The sequence below is a fragment of the Pleurodeles waltl genome, chromosome 12, assembly GCF_031143425.1.
Source record: "Pleurodeles waltl isolate 20211129_DDA chromosome 12, aPleWal1.hap1.20221129, whole genome shotgun sequence".
Classification (NCBI taxonomy): domain Eukaryota; kingdom Metazoa; phylum Chordata; class Amphibia; order Caudata; family Salamandridae; genus Pleurodeles; species Pleurodeles waltl.
The window spans coordinates 693,555,721-693,576,106 of record NC_090451.1 but is presented as its reverse complement, the minus strand read 5'-3'; the positions used below and the strand labels follow the sequence as shown (position 1 = coordinate 693,576,106).

General features: G+C 43.2%; 1 protein-coding gene across 2 annotated transcripts in view; it reads right to left on the bottom strand.

The window, feature by feature from the left end:
• Positions 1-20,386, bottom strand: part of SLC12A9 (solute carrier family 12 member 9) — a 100,411-nt gene that overhangs the window by 57,206 nt on the left and 22,819 nt on the right. For both annotated transcript variants that reach the window (XM_069215556.1, XM_069215553.1), the window contains 3 exons: positions 14,529-14,768; positions 7,114-7,248; positions 4,800-4,931 (listed from right to left, as the gene is read on the bottom strand). In XM_069215556.1, the coding sequence (XP_069071657.1) occupies positions 4,800-4,931; positions 7,114-7,248; positions 14,529-14,733 (472 nt within the window). In that variant the 5' untranslated portion in view covers positions 14,734-14,768. The remainder of the gene's footprint in view (positions 1-4,799; positions 4,932-7,113; positions 7,249-14,528; positions 14,769-20,386) is intronic.

The following is a 20,386-nucleotide window of genomic DNA, read 5'->3' as shown; positions in this document are numbered from 1 at the left end:
AGCCACACAATGGCATGTGGACAGAGACAATGCTTATAAAGATCACCCCCATACAGTGGCACTGGGCTTGTCCAGTAAAACAAACTGTTGATGGGCAATGTGTTCAGAAATGACTGAGCCAAACAGGTGGCAAGAACAAGATGTCATTCAAGGAAGTTATCAGTAGATGTAGGTTTCCCTCTAAGGCCCAGCAACACAGACTAAGCCACCGCCTCTTCTATCCTCTACGTGGTTCACATTCTTCTAGTAGTGCAGTTTGTACTGTGCTTTGTTGGCGGATTGCCAAGGATTATATTCATGTGCATATGCTAACTTTTCATAAACCAGGCTCTAAAGCTCAGCAGTGGAAGGGAGGGGCGGAAAAGCAAAGGGAAAGCACTGGCAAATCAGAAACGGGGAGAAACACTGATTTAATATCGATTGTAAAATATTAAATCAGCTGTTCACCTCAGCCTAAACTAATTTTATTTAGAGATTTGATACTCAAAAGAGAGGTGTTGGGTGAACCACTTCTGAAAGCATTTAATGAAATTATAATTTCACAAGCGCTTTATAGGGTAGAACTGTTTGTGTTGGGTGCCTTTCTCAGGTTGGGACAACATGCAGGGATCCTATCTTAAGAAGGCCCGAAGGATGTCTTCCTACTCAGTGATGGATACTATAAGATAAGACTGGGGATGGCCTCTTGGAACTTGTTGGCTAAAACTTCTTTTAGGAGGTGTTCCTATCCTCTACAAGTAGCATCCCATCACAAAACATCATCATCACATTGCTTTAAAGTATTATCAGGGAGGACAGCTTAGGAAGAGTGATCCCAGAGCAGCAGCAAATGCCCGGTAGTGGGGAGATGTTGTCATCTGCTGGCAGGACAACAAGGTGGAATGGGCCCAGGAACCTCAGTAACTTCAAAGGGGTCTGCCCTGAGACAAGTAAACATTAGGCAACACTTGGAAAACTCCAGCTTTTGTTTCCATAGACAAACTGTCACCAAACCTAGTTGGAGAAAAGCTACACCCAGGAATGGATTTAAATGACCGCAGAGGAGGGAGACGCTCATTGCCCTGGCCAGACTCTGGGGCGGGCACAAAGTCAGAGCACAAAGGATTTTGAGAGTGAGATGCACATTTGAATTGTTTGCATTAATGCGCACACACAGGAACTGCATTAAAAAAGCGGTAGATTGCCCTAGGAACTTTTACCCTATTACTTAGGGAGTGCCCTGGAGTCACACCCACCCACTAGCTAATGCCAAGCATAAATGTGACACCACAAAGCACTTCCTCAGAACACTTTCTGTACCTTCGGTCTGTGACCTGAAGGACAGGACATAGTGCGCTGCCCTCCTGTGTGGCCACAGGGAACAACAAGCGACAGATGTCTTTTTTATGGGAGTACCCAACTGATCAGTGGTAAGTGGACCTAGACTAGACTCTGCTGTGGGCCTGTGCCTTATACCCAGAGAGTTTTCAAGTAGCTTCTTGTGAGGTCCCGGGGGCCTTAGAAAAGTACTCCCATGGTTGTCTAGACTGTAGAAGAAAATTTGAAAACTGAAAAATGCCCCTCCAAAGCTTCAGCGGAACCAGCAGGAACAAGTATTTAGCTGGCAGTTCCCTAGCACTAGACCAAGTTTCAGATTTGTCCTAGTCAAGGCACCCAGTACTTACGTATATACAAATAGATTACATCCCATTTTGCGCTGGGACTTTGAAACTTTTCAGTGAGAAATCTCTAAAGCTACAGAGCACTATTGGGACCAACCTGCTTCAAGTTTCGGCCTTCAGTTCCAAAGTGGAGGCTACATTTCAGCAGCAGGTTCCTCAAGGAGCATTTTTCTTCTCAATAAATGGCAAGGGCCTTTTCTGCATTTGGACTTAGAAAGGTTTTCAGCCTTTAACTCTCCAGCTTTCACCAGGGCCAAACCACTTGTTGTATCCAACCAGGGATCCATTGTGATCTGGCTAAAAACAAGCCTATTTCCTGGTCTACAGCTACCACAGACTATCACTGGCGCTTTGTGGCTCTATTTTTACTTTGACCGATTCCCCCATTGGATTTTTATCATTTTAGTCGTATTTCATTCAGAATCTGTGTAGAAGTTTGTTTTATTTGATTTTTTTCTACTCTGTATGCACTGCTTGAATACTTTACACATTGCCTTTGATTTAAGCATGCCTATTTTTTGTCAAGCTACCAGGAATTGAGGACAGGGCTGATCCATTTAATTTCAATGATAACTGGTGGTGGCCCTATCCTTTGAGGTGATACTTGACACCCCGAATTAATAATCCACTTTCCAGGTTTTCTATCCAGAGGTAGGTAAAAAGGTGTCAATATGGAGTCCCCCTTTTATAAATAGATGGTATGGGAGAGGTGACCTAACTAAAGATTTGACCTGTGATTCGCTGACCACACCCAGTACCAAATCGCTCTTATTTAGAGTATACAGTATCAGTTTCTTTTTTGTTTTTTTTAATTATGAAGTTCAGGCTCACCTTTAGAATAGGCCCCTTCTTCAATGAAGACAGCTTTTCATCAAAGAGGGTTGTTCTGTAACTCCTACATCTAAACTTAGATCAAACTTGGAAGCCTAACCCCAGGATCCTCAGTCCAAGAGGATGTCTCTAGTCAAGTTTTCGTTTCTCAGAATAATAGCAGCAAAAAGTGAACACAGAATGGTAGTTTCCGCAACAAAGAATGGTAGTTTCCCCAAACACTAAGCATACGTTGCTCAGTTCACCCAGCCAAGAACTACTTGCAGCATCCTATGCAGTGCCTGAAATTAGACTCTAACAATAAGCATGCAAGAGGCAACTTTGGTTGCCAATCCAAAATAAAAAATAAAATAAATAAAATAGATCACACCTTTACCGGTAAGATAGTAAAGGAATAGCGCCTCTCAAAATAGGGAACAGGTTTTCAACAATTGGGGATGCAAGGATAGTTACAAACAAACATTAAAACTGACAGAGCTCCTTTGAGGAGCTTTACAGTCCTGTCTGGGGCATGCCTGCAATAGCCAACCAGTGGTGAAGAATGGACAAAAGGATAACAGAGTACTGCTGCCTTACTCCGTTACCCCAAGATCAATTCTTTCTCCCATCAGATATGAAGGCCTGCTAAGCTCCCTTATAAAAAGCATGGTACAATTGTGTTTAAAATAGTTGGACCATGAGCAAATAATGCTTGGAAGCACATTAATAGGATGTTGGTCTCCTTAACGTTCAAGATATTAAACTTGAAATCAAATGGCAGCTCAACTTTACATTAATGGCATTGTTTCTAACAAGCTAAGCTATGTGTGTCCCAAAAGGAACACACAAGCACACTTGTTTTCCTGCGTCTCAATTAAAAGGGATTTCGGCTATCAACACTACAGAGCTGAAAAACAGTCATATCAGTTCATTTCAGAAGTAGTCAGTCAAAGATCTTTATTCGGCAGTTGCCATAAAAGTACAGATAAAAACACATATCCAAGTGAGCAGGCGAACAGAAAAAATAAATAAATTAAAACACAGCTCAAAAGATCATATCATACATAGATTACAAAAAAAGAGGACAAAGTAGTCTAATCCAAGTTCCTCTTTCATGGATAGTCCAATATTCATATCAACACGTTTATTAGTATCATAAAATATAGAACCAACATTTTTTAAATACCTTAAAAATTTTTAGACATCCTTACTCCATATGGAATAAAACTATCCTATACCACATATGAAGTATAACATTTTAAACAAAACAGATTTTAAAAGTTAGCATAAATAGATTAATAAATTACAAAATGTTAATACCAGTTCCTAATAGCAATAGATGGTCTAATAAAGTTTAATAACTGAAAAAAATTTTGACATTTGATAATTTCTGAAAATATATCAAGGCTTCCTTATAAGGCATCGGTCTTAGTGTACGTAAAATAGGAACAATAAAAACATTTCTAGGGGTACCGTAAAGGGAACAAAAAAGAAAAAAGTGGGAAGTACTCTGCTTTGAACTAGCATCGCAGGGGCAAGGCGGCAAGTATTTTTGCCAGATACACTGATTGGGAAAGGCCTCCTTAAAATGAATCAACTTCAGTCTAAAGAGAGTTAAAAGAGAATATATTTTTGGACATGAAAACCAATTCAAATAAGGTTCTATGTGTAAGGCAGTATCAATCTGAGTATAAGAATCTTATTTCATAAGTAAATACCAGCACTAAGAAGAGTTTGAAAGAGAAGGTCCTAACATTATCCTTCAAGTAGAGTTTCATTTGTTTTCTTTTACATTATTTCATCTTCCTAATCCGGGGGGTCTCCAACTTTTCTATAGTGAGAGTGAATTCTGATCAGTGAATATCATAGTGAGCTACTGAAGGCTAAACAACTTGTGCATTGTTACCAGACACCCCCCAAGGCCAGCTTTATTGACTTTAATCTTAATGGAGATAGTACCAAAATACTATGGTTTGAAAAAAGTACTTTGACTAGGGGCACTATGAGAGGACTACCATTTGTGTCAGTGAGACCAAGGTCACTGTAAGTGAACTTTACTATGTGCTTTAAAACTATTGATGAACAAAAGACTGCCATGTGAAACAGTAATTTTCATTTATTGCACCTTGGAATAGCAATATTAGTCTTTTCACCTGTAAAGGTGATTTCTTTGTGCTTGGTTTCTAGTCTCAAATTAGTCTAGAACATTGGTGCTCCCTCACCCTGCTCCACACACCACTTAGATGCTCTAAAATAACCTAATCGAAAAGCAAACCTTCTCACCTACTGCTGACTTAGTTTTCAACAGCTCTTCCACAGAATACTCACCTTTCCCAAACACATCCAGGATGGCCTCCACAAGTCCAAGGACGTACACACCACAGGCAAAGACGTTGGCAAGGTAGAACATCAGACCAATGCTGCCCCCAAACTCTGGGCCTAGTGTCCGACTGATCATAACTGATAGTGAAAATGATGTAAAGGAAAGTCCATGAAGAATAAAAGATGGTAATTTAAATTCATTTTTGCAGCTGTACAGTAGCCATGTGGAAGAGGTGGACAGAAGCCAACTGGAGACTCAAGGTGATGGATGAAAAAGAAGAAGCCATGATGCTCTGGATCTCGACATCTCACTGCAGATGCATTTGCTGAGGCCCAACCCTGCCCTGGTCCACCAAAGTGAACACAAAGGAGCAAGAGGACATGAAGAATGAACATCGTCTCTATACATCTATTTACAACATCTTTTCATCAATATACAACATCACTATCACTTGTGGCACACAGTCATACTTGCTGTGCAAGTGATGCAGATATTATAACCAATTAACACAATTCTCCAACCTTATTCTTAACAACGTGATGTTTAGCAGGATCATAACCGATCATCTTGTGCGATGTTAAAGGAGATCGAGGCACGTCTTGGCTGAATCTTAACTATTTCTGTCCCTCGCTCAGCAAGACTGCTGGGCTACATTTCAATTATACTTCTTAAAAAAATAAGGTGAATAAGTTGAATCTGTGCGTACTTCTTCATTAAGTTACCAATCGAGGTGTGTCCAATACAAAAATGCTGAGTCTGACTTTGACCAAAGACTCCATTCACACCAAAATACAAGTCACTAGAGCAGGGGAAGAAGATAATATCAAGGAAGGTGGGTGAAGGTGTCTGTGCAGAGGTAACCCGTGATGTGAGGAAAAGTGATGGTACAGTCAGATGAAAATTGCATTAAAGGTGCACTTTTCTGAGATTCTTCTAAGAGGCACAGGACACAACCAATGAAAGTAAACCAGCAGGTACTGCCTCATGTTTTCATGAACTCTCCAACCCTATTGTCCTTCTGCAGCCAGCAGTTTACTTGAGCATGCTTCCCAGTTCCTGGAGAATTAATCAAGAGTCCACCCGCAAGGTATAATAAGTCAGCCAGTGTCTTACTGCGTTCAACCTTCCAAATGAAGGTCACCGCTTTGCAACTCCAGACCTGGTCTATAAGAATGCAGTCATAGTCTTGCCTCTGTGGATGTATAATGTTGCCTTATTCATGATGCTAGGCAATTTCCTTCCACCTAATCTTTTTCTTTCCTTTTAATATGCACCATGGTCATAAACTGAAGAGATACACTAAAGCAGCCAAAGATGATAAGAAAGTACAACATGTGAGAGGAATCTAAACCACTTGCAGAAAAGTAGCGCTGGTTCAAGAAAGTAGAGTATCAAAAACAGTACTAAAACCTGCACCTGCAGAATATAACATCTGGTAATCAAGAAGTGAAAAAGATCAAAGGTTTGGCAACAGAAAAGCATCCATAAAGAGCATTTTATCAGTGACATCACTTTACATTCATCTAAAAAGGAAAAGTTACATGAATGAAATCCCAGTCTTCAATTGTGGCTTTCCTTGGAGTTCATAAATAGCAGAACATGTTTGACTATGTGAAGGAACTCGGAATACATTTTAATCTAGAGAATACCATGATGGAGAAAGTAGAGACAATTAAGTGTGATCCTGGTTCTCCAACATGGGTATTTTCTTGGAATTTGTAAACAAATCGGCCTCCTCCCCTTTAAAACAGGAGGATAATTAGGCCCAGGGGCATCACAGACCATGTCATTGCTGTGACAGTCAAACATGAACTACCTGACAGTGCAGCTTCCTGAATCCTCAGTGTGACACTGCCAAATATGCCTCAGAACATCATTCAACACCTTGATATGTTCTTTTCTCAAGATTTCAGACTGACGTGTCATTGAAATGTATATTATAGTGACTGAGTGTCCTGAGACCCCACGCATCTACAGCAGTATTCTACTGATTATGATCAGCAGACAGTCAGATCACTACAAGTCAACCTTGCAGTTCCTTTTCTAAAACGACTCCGAGGATGTCTCACATGAGGTCTTTCCCTCTTATGGATAACATTACAAAGGTATAATAATGAGCTTATATAGGAGCACATTTTATGGACATAAACATTCTACAATAAACAGCCCAAACTCAAGTTTTGTACCATGTGAACATTGCTCCAATACAATCAATGAATGCATAAAATGTTATATGCAGGCAGATTTCACTTCACAGGCATCGTCCTACAAGAACAGGCACCAGTTAACTTAAGGAGCATAAACAGGTTAAAAGGATACAGTACGCCCCACCACCTTGCACGGCACCATTGGTGGAGATGGCACATACGGAGAGGACGGTGAGCGAGATGATGACATAGGCAACAACCAGCATAAGCAGGGACTGGAGGAAACCTGCATGGCCAATCACAAACCCTGCAAATAGAGAAGGAAAAAAGTCAAAAGTGAGTGATGCGCAAGTACCACTAAGAACCTGTAATAATAGCTGTACATGGTAGAAGTCTTGCATATGGTGGTATTTATTTTTTATTCATTACCCTTCAGCAGGTGGCTGTTATCTGCCTCTGCTCATCACATACGATTAAACACACAACTGTCTACGAAGCCAGTTTCAGAAGTATCCACTATTCTGTTCTCACTCTAGAAGTACAAGGCCCCACACATTACCTTATGCTCACAGCTTGAATCACATGACAGTAGGGGTTCTGCATGATAAATAGGACAATTAAAGGCTGCAGACCTAAAAATGAATGTCAGGTCTGCACACAAATAGTTGCGCTCCTGGCAGAACTTCCATAAAAGAAGGCATCTTGTTCAATGATACGGGCCGGAGATACCACTGGTTGGTCTTCCTATCGCAAGAGGTGGTTTCCTAACGGCATGCAGACTGTTGGCAAGGACGGACACAGGCCTGCTTACAGTGGGTGACTTATGAAGAGGGGAAGCGGAGAACCTTGGAGACGCTACCTACGGAGGTGGATCTTCCAGAATCACTATTTTTGGTGCATGCGGCCATGACACGCACAATTCAAGCACTGTGGAAAACAGGTCACAAGGAACCACCGTGATGTATTGGAGGTCCGCCTTACATTTGGAGACAAATTAGCCTTGCATATGACCAAACCAGACTTAACACAACTTGGGATGGGCCCAAGAGGTGCAGGACAAGGATTGGACTAGAATTCTTGAACACACACACACACACAGTGTGTCCTGAAACACTAGACATTGCGACACTCAGTTCTATTACCAACATGTCTTGCCTCACACCACATACACTAAACAGAATCCCTGGGCAGAAGATAAGAAGTGCTCAAGAAGTAATGCAAGTAATCGCGGCTGATGCGTAACACATGACTTGGTCTTGCCCTCACATAGCGAAATGTTAGCAGGTGCTAAAAGGAGAATTGGAGCAAACCTTTACCCAAGCGGACCGTCTGAGGATGGAAATATGTTTATTATGTTTATACCTTATCCTGCAAATGGCAAGAGTGACAAAGTTCCTCAACCTGGCCTTGGTCCTTGCTAGGAGTGCAATAGCAAAGCACTGGAGATCACCTGAGGGGTCCAACTCATTGTAAGTGAAAGAGAGGTTGAACGCTGGGCACTGGCAGAGGAATGGGTTCAGCTCAGTGGAACGAAGGGACTTGCGTGTCCGCCCAAAAGTGGATGTTTAGGCAGCTGTACCGCCGACCTTTGTGGGAGTGGAGGACATTGAATTTGTTACCCCATAATTTTGGTCTCAATAGTACTAGAGCGCCGAGGAGCCCCTGGTTGTAAGGACTGACGCAAGAGAGAAACTAGAGTAAATACCAGGTAAATGTTTAGGAGTATTATCTCTTTAGTACCATGCCGATCTTATATTCTACTGCCGGAGCAAAACTGGTGTACTTAGACAGTCCCAGGGGTCGCCAATACACCAAGGGGAGTCGAACACGGGTATTCTTTTAGGTTATGTGATCCATAAAGGCATGTCTGTACATTGCATAGAATGCAATATTAACTACAAAACATTAATAAGATGTGTGTACTCCTATGTCTGAACTCTATTCAAAAATAGAAAAACATTGGAGAACTTTAATTCTTCAACAGTCGTTGGCAGATGATTCAAGGAGGTAAATTATACACTACCCCCTCGCAGAACTCTAGCTAGCTTTCTACAAGGCTTACAGATATAGCAGTCCCCACCTAGTCATTATACAACTCACTGCTCTAGCAAAGGAACCCTTTCGTGATACCTGCAATAGGGCTATTCTTCACACACATTTTTTTAATACAATATTGTTGCTTCTCTTTTGAAGGCTTAAAAGGACGATTTAGGAGATATTTCTGCATTCCTGCAACAAAAAAAATAATGTTGGAGAAGAAGGCCTGAGTCACCCTAGGATACAAAGTGCACTAAATGCTGCAAAACACCAGAGGCGTCAGCACAGACTCAGGGTGGTAGAGGAGATAACATAAAATGTACTTCATTAAACGTGGCGCAGTAGGTTTTTTAACTTTGTTTTCTTCAATACTTCTACATTTGTGATAAGGGACGAGCCACAGGTACAGTTCAAATACATATTCTAACCATGCAACTGCTTATTTAGCTAGGGACCCCCTTCAGTTCTCGGGATGAACACCCCATTCTAAGTTTCACAGTTTGCTCTATTTATTTACATTCATATTCATTTTATTCACAATTTTAGCAAGCCTGCTTTCAGCAACTGTTTTATATATTTTATCAGTTGCTCCTTCTACGAAGGCAAGGTTCACGCTGCAGATTTAATCATCCATTGTGCAAGGGAGCCTGTGTAAGCGCTAGGCAGCCAGAAGGGCGCCAGCACAGGAGGAGAGGAAAGAAATCACTGTACTTTGTAAATACAGTGCATTTCTGCCCTATTCCTGTGGCCCAGGACAGCGCAGCAAGGGCACCTGCTGTGCTGCCCTGCTCCACTTTGTTAAAAAATATGCCCCTAATACAATAGAATATGTAATGAAAACTGTGTTGCAGAATGCACCGTTTTTTCCATTTCCCCCCAGATTTTCTTGGTAGAGAGAACCCCCTCAAGCCACACTGTAGTCAGGCTCACTCCTCATTTTCTACCCCCCCACCAAATGGGGATAGTCTGACAAAATCTGCCTGTGCTGCTTTGGGTTCCCAGACCAGCCATGACTGTTCCTGGCTGTGCAATTAAAGCAGTATGAAGACTGATTTGTGTATACATGACTTGTCTTCCCCTAGAGTGGTACAGCAGGTAAAAACGATGGACTGGAATGAGGCACCAAAACAGCACCAGTGGAGGAGACAAATTCAAGCATTCCCTCCATGAATTTGTAAATATCTACTTAAAATCAAAGACTTAAAATACTTAAACAGATATAGTGTTGGTTTAAAGCTCTGTAAACTAATATAGTGGGCATTTAAAGGAATGGACAGCAACAACTCGGATGACAAGTCAAAGGCTAAAGCAATAGGCATGCGCTATGCAGATCATCATGAGTATGCAGGACTAATGAATGGAAGCGATACACAAACCATAAAAAAATAAATAAAAAAATAAAAAAAAGAAGAATGTGCAACACCAACCGCTGAGGGCACATGCAATCAAAGCAAATCTCTCTCACACCATTCCACAGAAGTCTGCATCAGGAGTTTCTCATCAGACATATTTTCCTGGTCACAGGACATTTATTTGGATGACCACAGTCCCTCCCCCAGGCCAGAACACCAACAGATGAAGAGGATGCTTTGTGTAGGAAGCAGAGGGAAAGCATTGACTAAAACATTGAGCGATCAGGTGATACGAATGATACGAGAGGGAAAAGAAATAGGGGAAGGATAAAAAAAAATTAAAAAAAGAAGCTCATTCACCAGTGTCCACTCTGTGTGCTAGCTTCGAAACAGTCTCTGTGATGCCTTGTCCCTTCTGATTCTGCAGAAATCCATCGTTTCAACCATATGTACATCAAAATAACCTCCATTAGGTTTTAATCTCACTTCTATTAACCATTCGCCTGCTGGCTTTGATGTTGATGATGAACTCTAGATAAGCACCATTTTTAGGGTTGAGCGCACAAGCACACCGTCCCTGTTGTAATCTCTCTTTGGGCTTTTAACCACGCCCATGTCACGCCTGTCACTTTCATTGGTTTGTGGGCTTGCCTTTTAAAAAGCACTTGATTTCATTAGGGAAAGGCATACATACGTCATGCATTTTCCGGTGTTTAGCCCTCCTCGAGCTCACTGGCCAACTACTGAAAACATACGAGGCTCCATGTTTTCAGCCTGGTTTGTGCACCACTTTATCTTTTTATTTTCCATGCAGCGCGTTCGCACTGGGTTGTATATACCATGATGGTGCTAAAAAAAATTCTTTCAGTTTAGGTGGAAAGACCAATCCGGTTAGGAGTTTATAACGCTAATAGCTGTAACTCTAGCAAATGCAAGACCCGTTGCATTGCAAATACTGGTTATATACTTTAGCATTTTGTTTGAGCCAATCATGTCACTCTCCTATGAACCCTTACATCTTTATCACTGAGTAACCCAAATCCATGGCATTCCTGACACTAACTGGAGTCTGGAGAGCACTGGACTCCAACCCCCACAATACGATTTGCTCAGAAACACTGTAACCTCTAAGCCTCTGACCTAAAGAGGGAAGTAACAGTCTCAAATGGACATGTGCCTCTAGTATTGGGAGTATGTACTACAGATGCACGGAAACAAGTTTTTGGAGGCAACAAGGCATCAACTGTGAGGTGTATTCAGAACAAGTTCAAAGGAAGAACTAAAAAAAGGAGGCAAGTTATACTCAGGACAGATGTATCTTATCAGTTCCTGTCAGAACATGTATAAGGAAACTGTCACTTTTGAATAAGGCTCTCCCTTCATCTCAGGAAGTAGTGCTTCGATGCTCACCCAACCGAGGAGAAAGGAGTCAAGGCCTCACTGCTCACCACCAACAGGAGCCAGAAACACATAATGCAAATAGCGACTTAGCAACCAACAAATCTACAGAGGAGATCTAGTACAACTCACAGCAGAACAACTGAAATACACAGACACCAACATGACCTATGTCCCAGCAGTGATAGAGAACACAACATCAGGAACCATCTTGGCCAGTAAACAATCCAGGGCAGTGAACAGCAGTAGCATGTGCCGGCAAGATCTGTGCACAAACTCAACTAACAGGTTCAGCAATAAGACTATTCACACACCTGTGTAAATCACTTTCCAGGCAGCACCAGCAGCTGAAAACCCCTTCTGGTTCTGACAACCCTATGCAGTCTCACTGACAAGCGAGCACCACCAGCAGAATCCCCTTCACATTTTAACAAGACTTGTGTAAAATCAGCCCATACACGCATTAACAAGACCAATGTACAACCAATCCCTGGTAGCACCAGCAGTAAAGAGCCTATGCAAATACTAACAAGACCTGCATACAACCAATGCTGGGTAGCACCAGCAGAAGGAATCACATCCGGACACTAAAGAGATCCGTTTCCAACCAATGAAAGTTTGATCAGTAGATGCAAGTTCTCAACAGACAGTAACCAGATCTGTGACATTCCACAACAGGAAGCACTTATTGCTTGTACTACTGATAACTCACAGAACCCTCAGCAAGAACCACCTTAAGTAAAAAGTAGCAAGACCTCTACAGAATCGATGAAGAGTAGCCCCAGCAGCAAGTACCAATAATAGCTGTTTACAGCCATTGCCCAGGGGCACGAGCAGTAGAAGTTCCCTCCGTTAGCAACAAGACCTGCATACAATCAACGCCAACCGACACAAGCATCAGAAAGCAGCATCTCTGATCAGACGTAATGCACACCAGGTGATGGAACGTGTATACAGGATTCTGACCCGAGCTATTGTCCTTTCAAAATCCACCTACCGGGTGCCTTCTCATTTTTCTCTTACCAAACCTGCATGATGAAGCTTTGGTGGCCTGAACGTCAAGAACACAATCTGAATTCCAAGCAATACATGGAAAATATATATGGCATGTGTTTAACATTTACAGTATTGATATGCCTACATTAAAAGTCTACAGAAGCATGGGAATGGACTAGCCCAGTGGTTCCCAACCTTTTGAGTTCTGTGGACCCCCATTTCAGGTTGGGAACTACTAGCCTATCAAAGTAACCAAAGTTTCACACAGAGTCGATGAAATCCTGATTTTGGTTTAGGGTGTGACTTATTTCCCTAAGCTCTTCAGTTAAGGACACTGAGACCTCAACTTTATCAACTTCCACAGCACAAGTGGCCAAATCCTCCTCTGGCCCAGAGCATCCTCACAAGTCCCCACCGGGGAGAAAGGGTACAGTGGGGCTCACTGTAAACGGTACAAAATTAAAGGCAAGAGATTCGAGCCTCACAATTTACCAACTATAACGCATTGCACTACACATAAATGCAACTCGTTATCTGCTAATAAACAATCTCATCTCTTCGTGCAGTTCGTGGCAGCCTCAGTACCTCCTCAAAATACAACCTTTAGAAACCAATCACCCTCAACTCTCCAATTTCTTCAAAAATCGTTAGCAGCACATAGAAGCTAAATTCAGTTTCGGATCACATCTTTTGTGCCAAATATTGTTGAATGCAAATGAAATTCACAGCCAAAGAAACTTGAATGTGAATTTAAATATATAAAAAAATTCCCTAAGTTCATCCAAACAGCATGCATCATATTGCAACAATTCAAGTAATTATCGACAAAGTCACGGTACAAGGAGAAACCGGGAGAATGTTTTTTATTTTTTTATTTTTATAAACCGGTGCACAGATAACCTTAGAAAATGCAGGCTCTAACATTCGCACAGTAAATAGTTTTCCTACTTTTCACTTTTTAAACTGTTCATATGAGTGAGTTGGCTGGAATCAGCCAGAAGTCATAACCCTCAAAGGTGTGTCAATCACTTCATGTTGGCAAACCCTAAAGAGGGAGAAAGGGCATGTCAATGATTGACAGGATATGTCTCTTTGGCTGCCAAAGTCACATTTAAAGTAAAGTCGATGAACAGGCTTGTTGTGGCTGCTGGGTTGAAGCATTCTTTTGTATATTTAATCCACTAAATGTATCCACAAATTGGACTTCCAACAGACACCCAAATGACAATGTGGTTGTAAAAGTTCAGCTTTTGTTTCATATGATCAAAAGGAGATTGATGCCAACGCATTTTTCATAGGCAAATTGTGCCTAGAACTTCTTCATGGCATCTGAGTGCTTTTAGGTCCGACTGTAAGAGTAGACAGATGTTACTTTTATTTAGAGTAAAGTGGCATCCTTGTCTCTTATAGTCCTATGAAATGGTCAGTCATCACACAATTTGCCATTTTTTATTTTTTTTATTTTTATTAAAACAGAGAGAAAAGAAAAAGAAAAAATGATACTGCTTTTGGATTACAAAATCCTGAGCTGACTCAAGTGCCCCAGTGCTAAAATATGTATATGTTCACTACTGTCTGCGTGCAAATCCCTCCAACCTACATTTGAGGGGAGGGTTAGAATCATAGTTAAAAGGGCAGCAGGGACAAAAATACCGAAAACAAAAAAAAATTGTTATTCACTCTACAGCCAAATTAAGGAGGTCACAAGAAGCACTTTTTTAACCTGAAAAGCTTCTGACGTGGAATGCCAGCACATAAATAATATATATGGAAAGATGCAGTTTTTAGGAAGGGCAGTACTCACCAATCCTCATGAACACCACGATGCTGAACATGGAGAGGACAGTAGGCACCACCACTCCGAAGAATGTGGACAGCTTCTTGCTTTGGTCTGGCGGGGTGACCAAAGTGCTGACGGTGGTCTCATGGTTGCCCAGCACATCATCGCCTGTGATGCTGGCGAGCGAGCTGAACAGTCGGTAATTGAGGAGCGGAGAGCTTTCAGACATGGTAGTGGGAAACTGGGGGCAGGAGGCCGAGCACCCTGTGGAGGAGAAGAAATATACTTAAGTTTCCAACATGCAGATAAGAGCAAGTATTATGTTGTTCCCAGACGAACCAAAGCCACCCAGCGAACCTACAGGGGAGAAGCAACACACACCAAGAGAACAAACACGGGAAGACGTATACGTCAATAGCGTCCATGCTTTAAAAGATAGTGTCCTGCCAACAAGCATGAGAAGACCGCGAGTGACAGTGATGCACAGATAATCACCCGCCTGCCAACAAAGATCAGTAGACTGCGAAAGAGTCTGGAAATGATCCGACTCTAATCTGCAGGAGATACAGCAAAAACATCCATAGAAATCAGCACGTCATGCGACTGCGGAGATGGTGACGAGAGCAAGTCATCCCCTCATCCGTAGCAGGGTGGAAATGCATCAACACTTGTCTGAAGCACCGACGGTCATCAATTTGGCGACCTCCCAAAACAGTATCTGTTCTCAGTGTTGCCAGGAATAAGAACTGCTAAAGTGGTGTGACAAATCTTCAGACACGGAGCTAGAGCTGGTCTCTTTAGAAGAAGGATCCCTAGAGGTCTCAGTAGCCCTTGTCAGCACCATTCTGCACAAACCACAAGGAGAATATATTTGAATTACCAGACCAGGAAGCAAGTGCCCAACCACTCCTGTCTTTATATGCTGCATCAGAAATGAGCACCTCCATATATATCCCACTTTATACGATAGAAATTTAACTCTTTGGCTACAATTTTCCAAGTAAAAAGAAACTACCTCTAAATAGGCTGCTTTGCATCCATTTCTTTCAGTATTTTCACTAGAGTTTCATGGAGCATTGTGTCGGATTATGCCAGCAGGTCTAAAAGAACGAGGAGGCCGAGCTGCACTTTATTATTTGCAGTTCACCTTCCGGTATTTTTGAAATTGCTGTTTCCATACTGCAGCCTGTTATGTATCTCATTAAGAAGATGGTTCATAATGCAGGAAGCAGAGGGGTGGGAGAAAAAGTGGTAGTCGGATGGGCAAAGTCACAGAGCACCCACTCAATATACAAAATGCAAAGACAGGAGAGAAGAACGCACGCTGCATGGGTGAGGTCAGAGAGCGCCCTGGCATACATTTGTATACTATGTAGGCGCCCTATGGCTTCGCCCATCCGGCCTACACCTTTTACACAGGTCTCCCGTTTCCGCATTTTGTATAAAAGTGTAGACATTTTCTGATCTCGAAAATCCACCAGCACTTCCCCCTAAACCTCTTCCGTTTCTTCATTTTTTACACTGTGCCGGTGTTGTGTGGCCGCCCCAATCCAGACAGCAACCTTCCCTAAACCTGTCCTGTCTACACATTTTGTAAATGCTGTTGACCCTCTGCACTCTTGCTCGTCTGGCGAGTAACTCTGTCCAATGCATCTCTTTTCCCTGCATTTTCTAAACTGTGTTGACATATTGAGAGCTCGCTTACCCGGTAAGTATCTCTGTCCTAAGTAAAGTGAACGCTTGCCCCGAGGAAAGGTTCTGCTATATCAATAATGCAAAACGAAAATATACAATAAAGATTTGAGATACGAATGAAAAACTAGAGAGTTGCAAAAAAAAAAAATTTACAAAAAAAAACACCCTTTCAAGGAATATACCAAATTAATGTGACATACCCGCTTACCATTGGCAGCAGATGCACAAATGTATTGGTGAGTCCCAAGACACAAATCCCGATTTTGAACAGAAATCGTGAACAGCAGCAGGTAGGACTGGAGTGCTGCAGGCTTATTCACTTTTGAAATATTGTCAATTCCACCTATTTTAGGATTAGACAAAGTAGTCAATGCTAAATGTCTGCTCCTGCCAGCTGTGCACATACACTGCCCCCTCTACTGTCTCTGCTTCCAATCCCCAGCAGGCACTAGTGATCTTTGAAAATGATAGGAATTGCCAAAAATGCCTAAAATTCCAGGTAACAAGTGAAGCAAGTGAGCTTAACTTCTTCTATTAGGGATTAAGGGGGGGGAATGGGAGGGGCTCCCGAACTCTTTTTTGTTTTTTTAAAAGGACTAAACGGTGCACTTTAAAGAAAAATGTTCACATAAACGTGCTAGAAAGCCATAGGTTTTTTTATGGGTACTCAAAAAATAGTTCAATATGATGTATATTGTAATGTGTCATGGAAGCATGACTTTGCCCAGCAGCTCACCCAATTTGTGATGGATGCACTCCAAAATTTTAGGAATTATCTCCAGTACGTCAGGACCAAAAGATTGCCTTGAGCTTCTCGAATATGCCAAGAATTACATGCAACATGCCAGAGCGAGACTTTTACCATGGGTGTCCCATGTGTTAAAAAGTATGCAAGGGCAGTTTTTTTTGCTATGGGAACCCTCATACCCTGACGCGCTCTAATGCCAAGAATTACCTGTAATATGTCAGCACCAGCTTTTGCCATGGTTGCCCCATAGGCCAGATGTTAACTGCATTGTGCCAGGGTCTGCATCGTGCCACGAGAAAACCCCCAACCACATGCCATGGGATATCCTCCCCATAAGCCAAGAACTATCTCCAGAAAGCTAGGGTTAAAAAAAAAAAAAAAAAACTAACACAAATGTCATAGGCAACTTTTCTTTTCACAGATGAGGGGAATTAAATGGTGCGCTTCCATGAAATAGGTACAAGTTTTCCATTTGGTTTTCCATGCAGTCCAAGCAGTAACAGCATTTGTAGTGGGCTCGCTTATCTGCAGTATTTAAAAACAAGGCATGCAGGTGACAGTCATGTTATTCAGTAAAGCGTGGGCAAGGAGGAGATCATATTTCATGTGCAGATGTTAAAATTCTAGTGCTATCGGTAACTCTCTATTACACACATTGTATTGACTAATGGCGTGCTTATGTTGCAATGCACCACCTATTTAAAACAAAATAAAAAATAAAAATTTAGATCAAAATGGACCTCACATATGAGAAATGGGAGGGTGTCAGATCATTTGCAGTAATATTAGTGAGCAGAAGCTGTGTTACAGTACTGGAAACACACGTCACTGTTCCTGAATATCAGATGTAAGCGCATTCAGAATTGGGACCAGTGTCCTGGCCAAAGAGGACATGAAGAAGATGAAACTGGATCATAAATTCGAAGTTTTCCCGAACATTGGCCCCCAAAATATGTTTCGCCCAGGGACTCCAAAATCCTTTACGTGCCCCTTGCCCGGTGACACCCAGAAGGTTGCCACTCATCCATTGGCACGACCATGCCAGGCACCCTCTTTAGAGGGGAGGGTGCTGCGCGCTTCTTTCTCTGAGCCCCACATCTGCCGGTCCTGACAGACGTCACCCAAGCCCCACAAGTGATGGAATTTACTGCAGACCCCAGTGCAAACCGCGGACAGGGACCGGAGGGCAGGCGAGCAGAGCCCACACCTAGCTGCGAGATGCAGGATGCCCAGCAGCAACCCCTCCGCCTGCCTCCGAGGCCCGGCGCGAGGGGTCACGGGCCTCATCCTCCAGTACCTCTTTAGAGTGACCTGGGGGTCAGAGGGCACAAGCAGGGGCAAAGGGCGCACATGCCACAGCTAGCATCCATCTGCCACCGTGACCTGGAGTCAGAGGTCACACAGGCCAGGGCCAGAGGTCACACAAGCCACAGCCAGTGTGCACCTGAGACCCCGATACGAGGTCATTTGTCGCAAAGGCCACAAGCAGCATACATCTGAGACCTTTAATCTGAGACGGAGGTCATACAGGACACGGCATCTGTAAGGCTTAACAGGTCGCACGTTTTTATCCTCGTAGCATAATATGCAGCATCACTACAGTGTTGAGCAAGACAGAGTAGAGTAAAGAAAAGTCGCACCATATGCAGGATAGCGCTACCTGTCAAATTAAGGGCATTTCAGTTTAAAATAAAATACATCTATACAGCGCTTACTGCCCCAGAGTAGGAGCGCTTGGGTTTTGTTGCCCATGAAAAGGTGACACTGAGTGAGAAACATCCATCGCCTTCGACGAGGCCCCCCAACTCCTTAACCTTTCTGTCTCCACGAGGTACTCAAAGCATATCTGGTCCATGATGTAGGAAGCTGGCCTAGTGTGTGGTGAGCACCTATGGTGTTATCACCTTATACTAGGTCCAGGTCTCCCCTATTAGTGAGTTGTAGACAGTGTCTAGAAAGTCAGGGCTCTCCAGAGGTAGCTGTGGATGAGCAGCCAAGACGTATCTAGGAGGCATGCAAAGCTTATGCAATATCACTACAGTCACACAGCAACTTATCACACACAAAATAACCGCAGTGTTACAAAAATAAAGGTACTTTATTATAGTAACACAAATACTGTATAGGCAATACCCCAACTGGAGTTAAGTAAACACACTATTATATACAAATTAGCAATCAGTAACGAGTATAGAAAGCAATAAGCATTGGCAAAAGCAATAGAAAATAGAGTGGACCCTAAGGGAGGGCCAAATCATATACTAAGAAAGTGGATTACAAGATACAGTCCCCCGCCCAAGGATGTGGAATTGGTAGAGGGGAGCTGGAAGAACTAGGAACCCCAAGAGGCGAGTACCAGAGTGACCCCCAGCAACCAGGAGGGCAGAGGCAAGTACCTGGTTTTCCTCAAACCTAACCGGAGGACTTTGGAAAAGGATCGAGCAAGACCCAAACAAGACTGGAAGAACCCAAAGATGGATTCTGGTAGAAGAGGACCTGCAAAGCAGAGGGACCAAGTCCACTTCGTGATGGAGTGTCCGTTTGTGGCAGGACCCACTACCCACCCTTCTGTGGATGCAGGACCAGGTCGACAGTGATGAAGAAGACCAGCTGTGCAGCACAGGAGAAGAATAGGAGTCCCTGAAGTGATGCAGTTAGTGTCCCACATCGGCTGTCGGGTTGCAGTGGGTCAGTGGTGCAGGAAGACCACCAACAAGCCTTGGCAAATGCAAAAGAGGAAGAAGACGAGTTGCAAGGCTAAAGTGGACCAGCAAGGTCCAGAGGACGCGACCCAAGGAGGGGAGTCCTGGGTGATCCCCAGCAGTCGGGAGTGTCACAAGAAGAGGAGGCAGCCCCCACAGGCAACCCACTGGCAGCAGGCACAGCAGTTGCAGTGAGGCCCACTCAGCACACCTGAAGAGGAGTCCTACATCGCTGGAGCATCACAGAGAAGACTGTGTTTGGCAGGAGGAAGTGCTGGGGCTACCCGAAGCCTGAAGATCCCTTGGAGGGGCAAACAAGCGTTGCGGTGCGCAGGAGTACTGTCCTGCAAGGAGAGGCAAGGGCTTACCATCTCCCAAGTTAGATAGCTGGCAGAGAGGACCAAGGGGACCACTACAGACCACCACCTGTGATGCAGGATCTACATAGGTCCGGAGTAGAGCAGATCCATGCAGCTGGCCATCGTTTAAGTTGGTGGCTGCAGATGAAGAGGAGTGACTCCTTCACTCCAAGGAAGATTCCGTCTTACTTTTTGGTGCAGGCTGGAGTCTTGTCGACCTCAGAGGATGCACAGCTGGGGAAATGTTGAAGTTGCTGGAAAGAGCCAGAGAAACAATGTTGCAAAGCGGAGCTGTTGCTAAAGTTGCAGATTGTTGGTTCCTGAAGAGTCCAGTTGCGGTTCCAGTGGCCAGAAGATGAAGTAAACGATGCAAGGGAG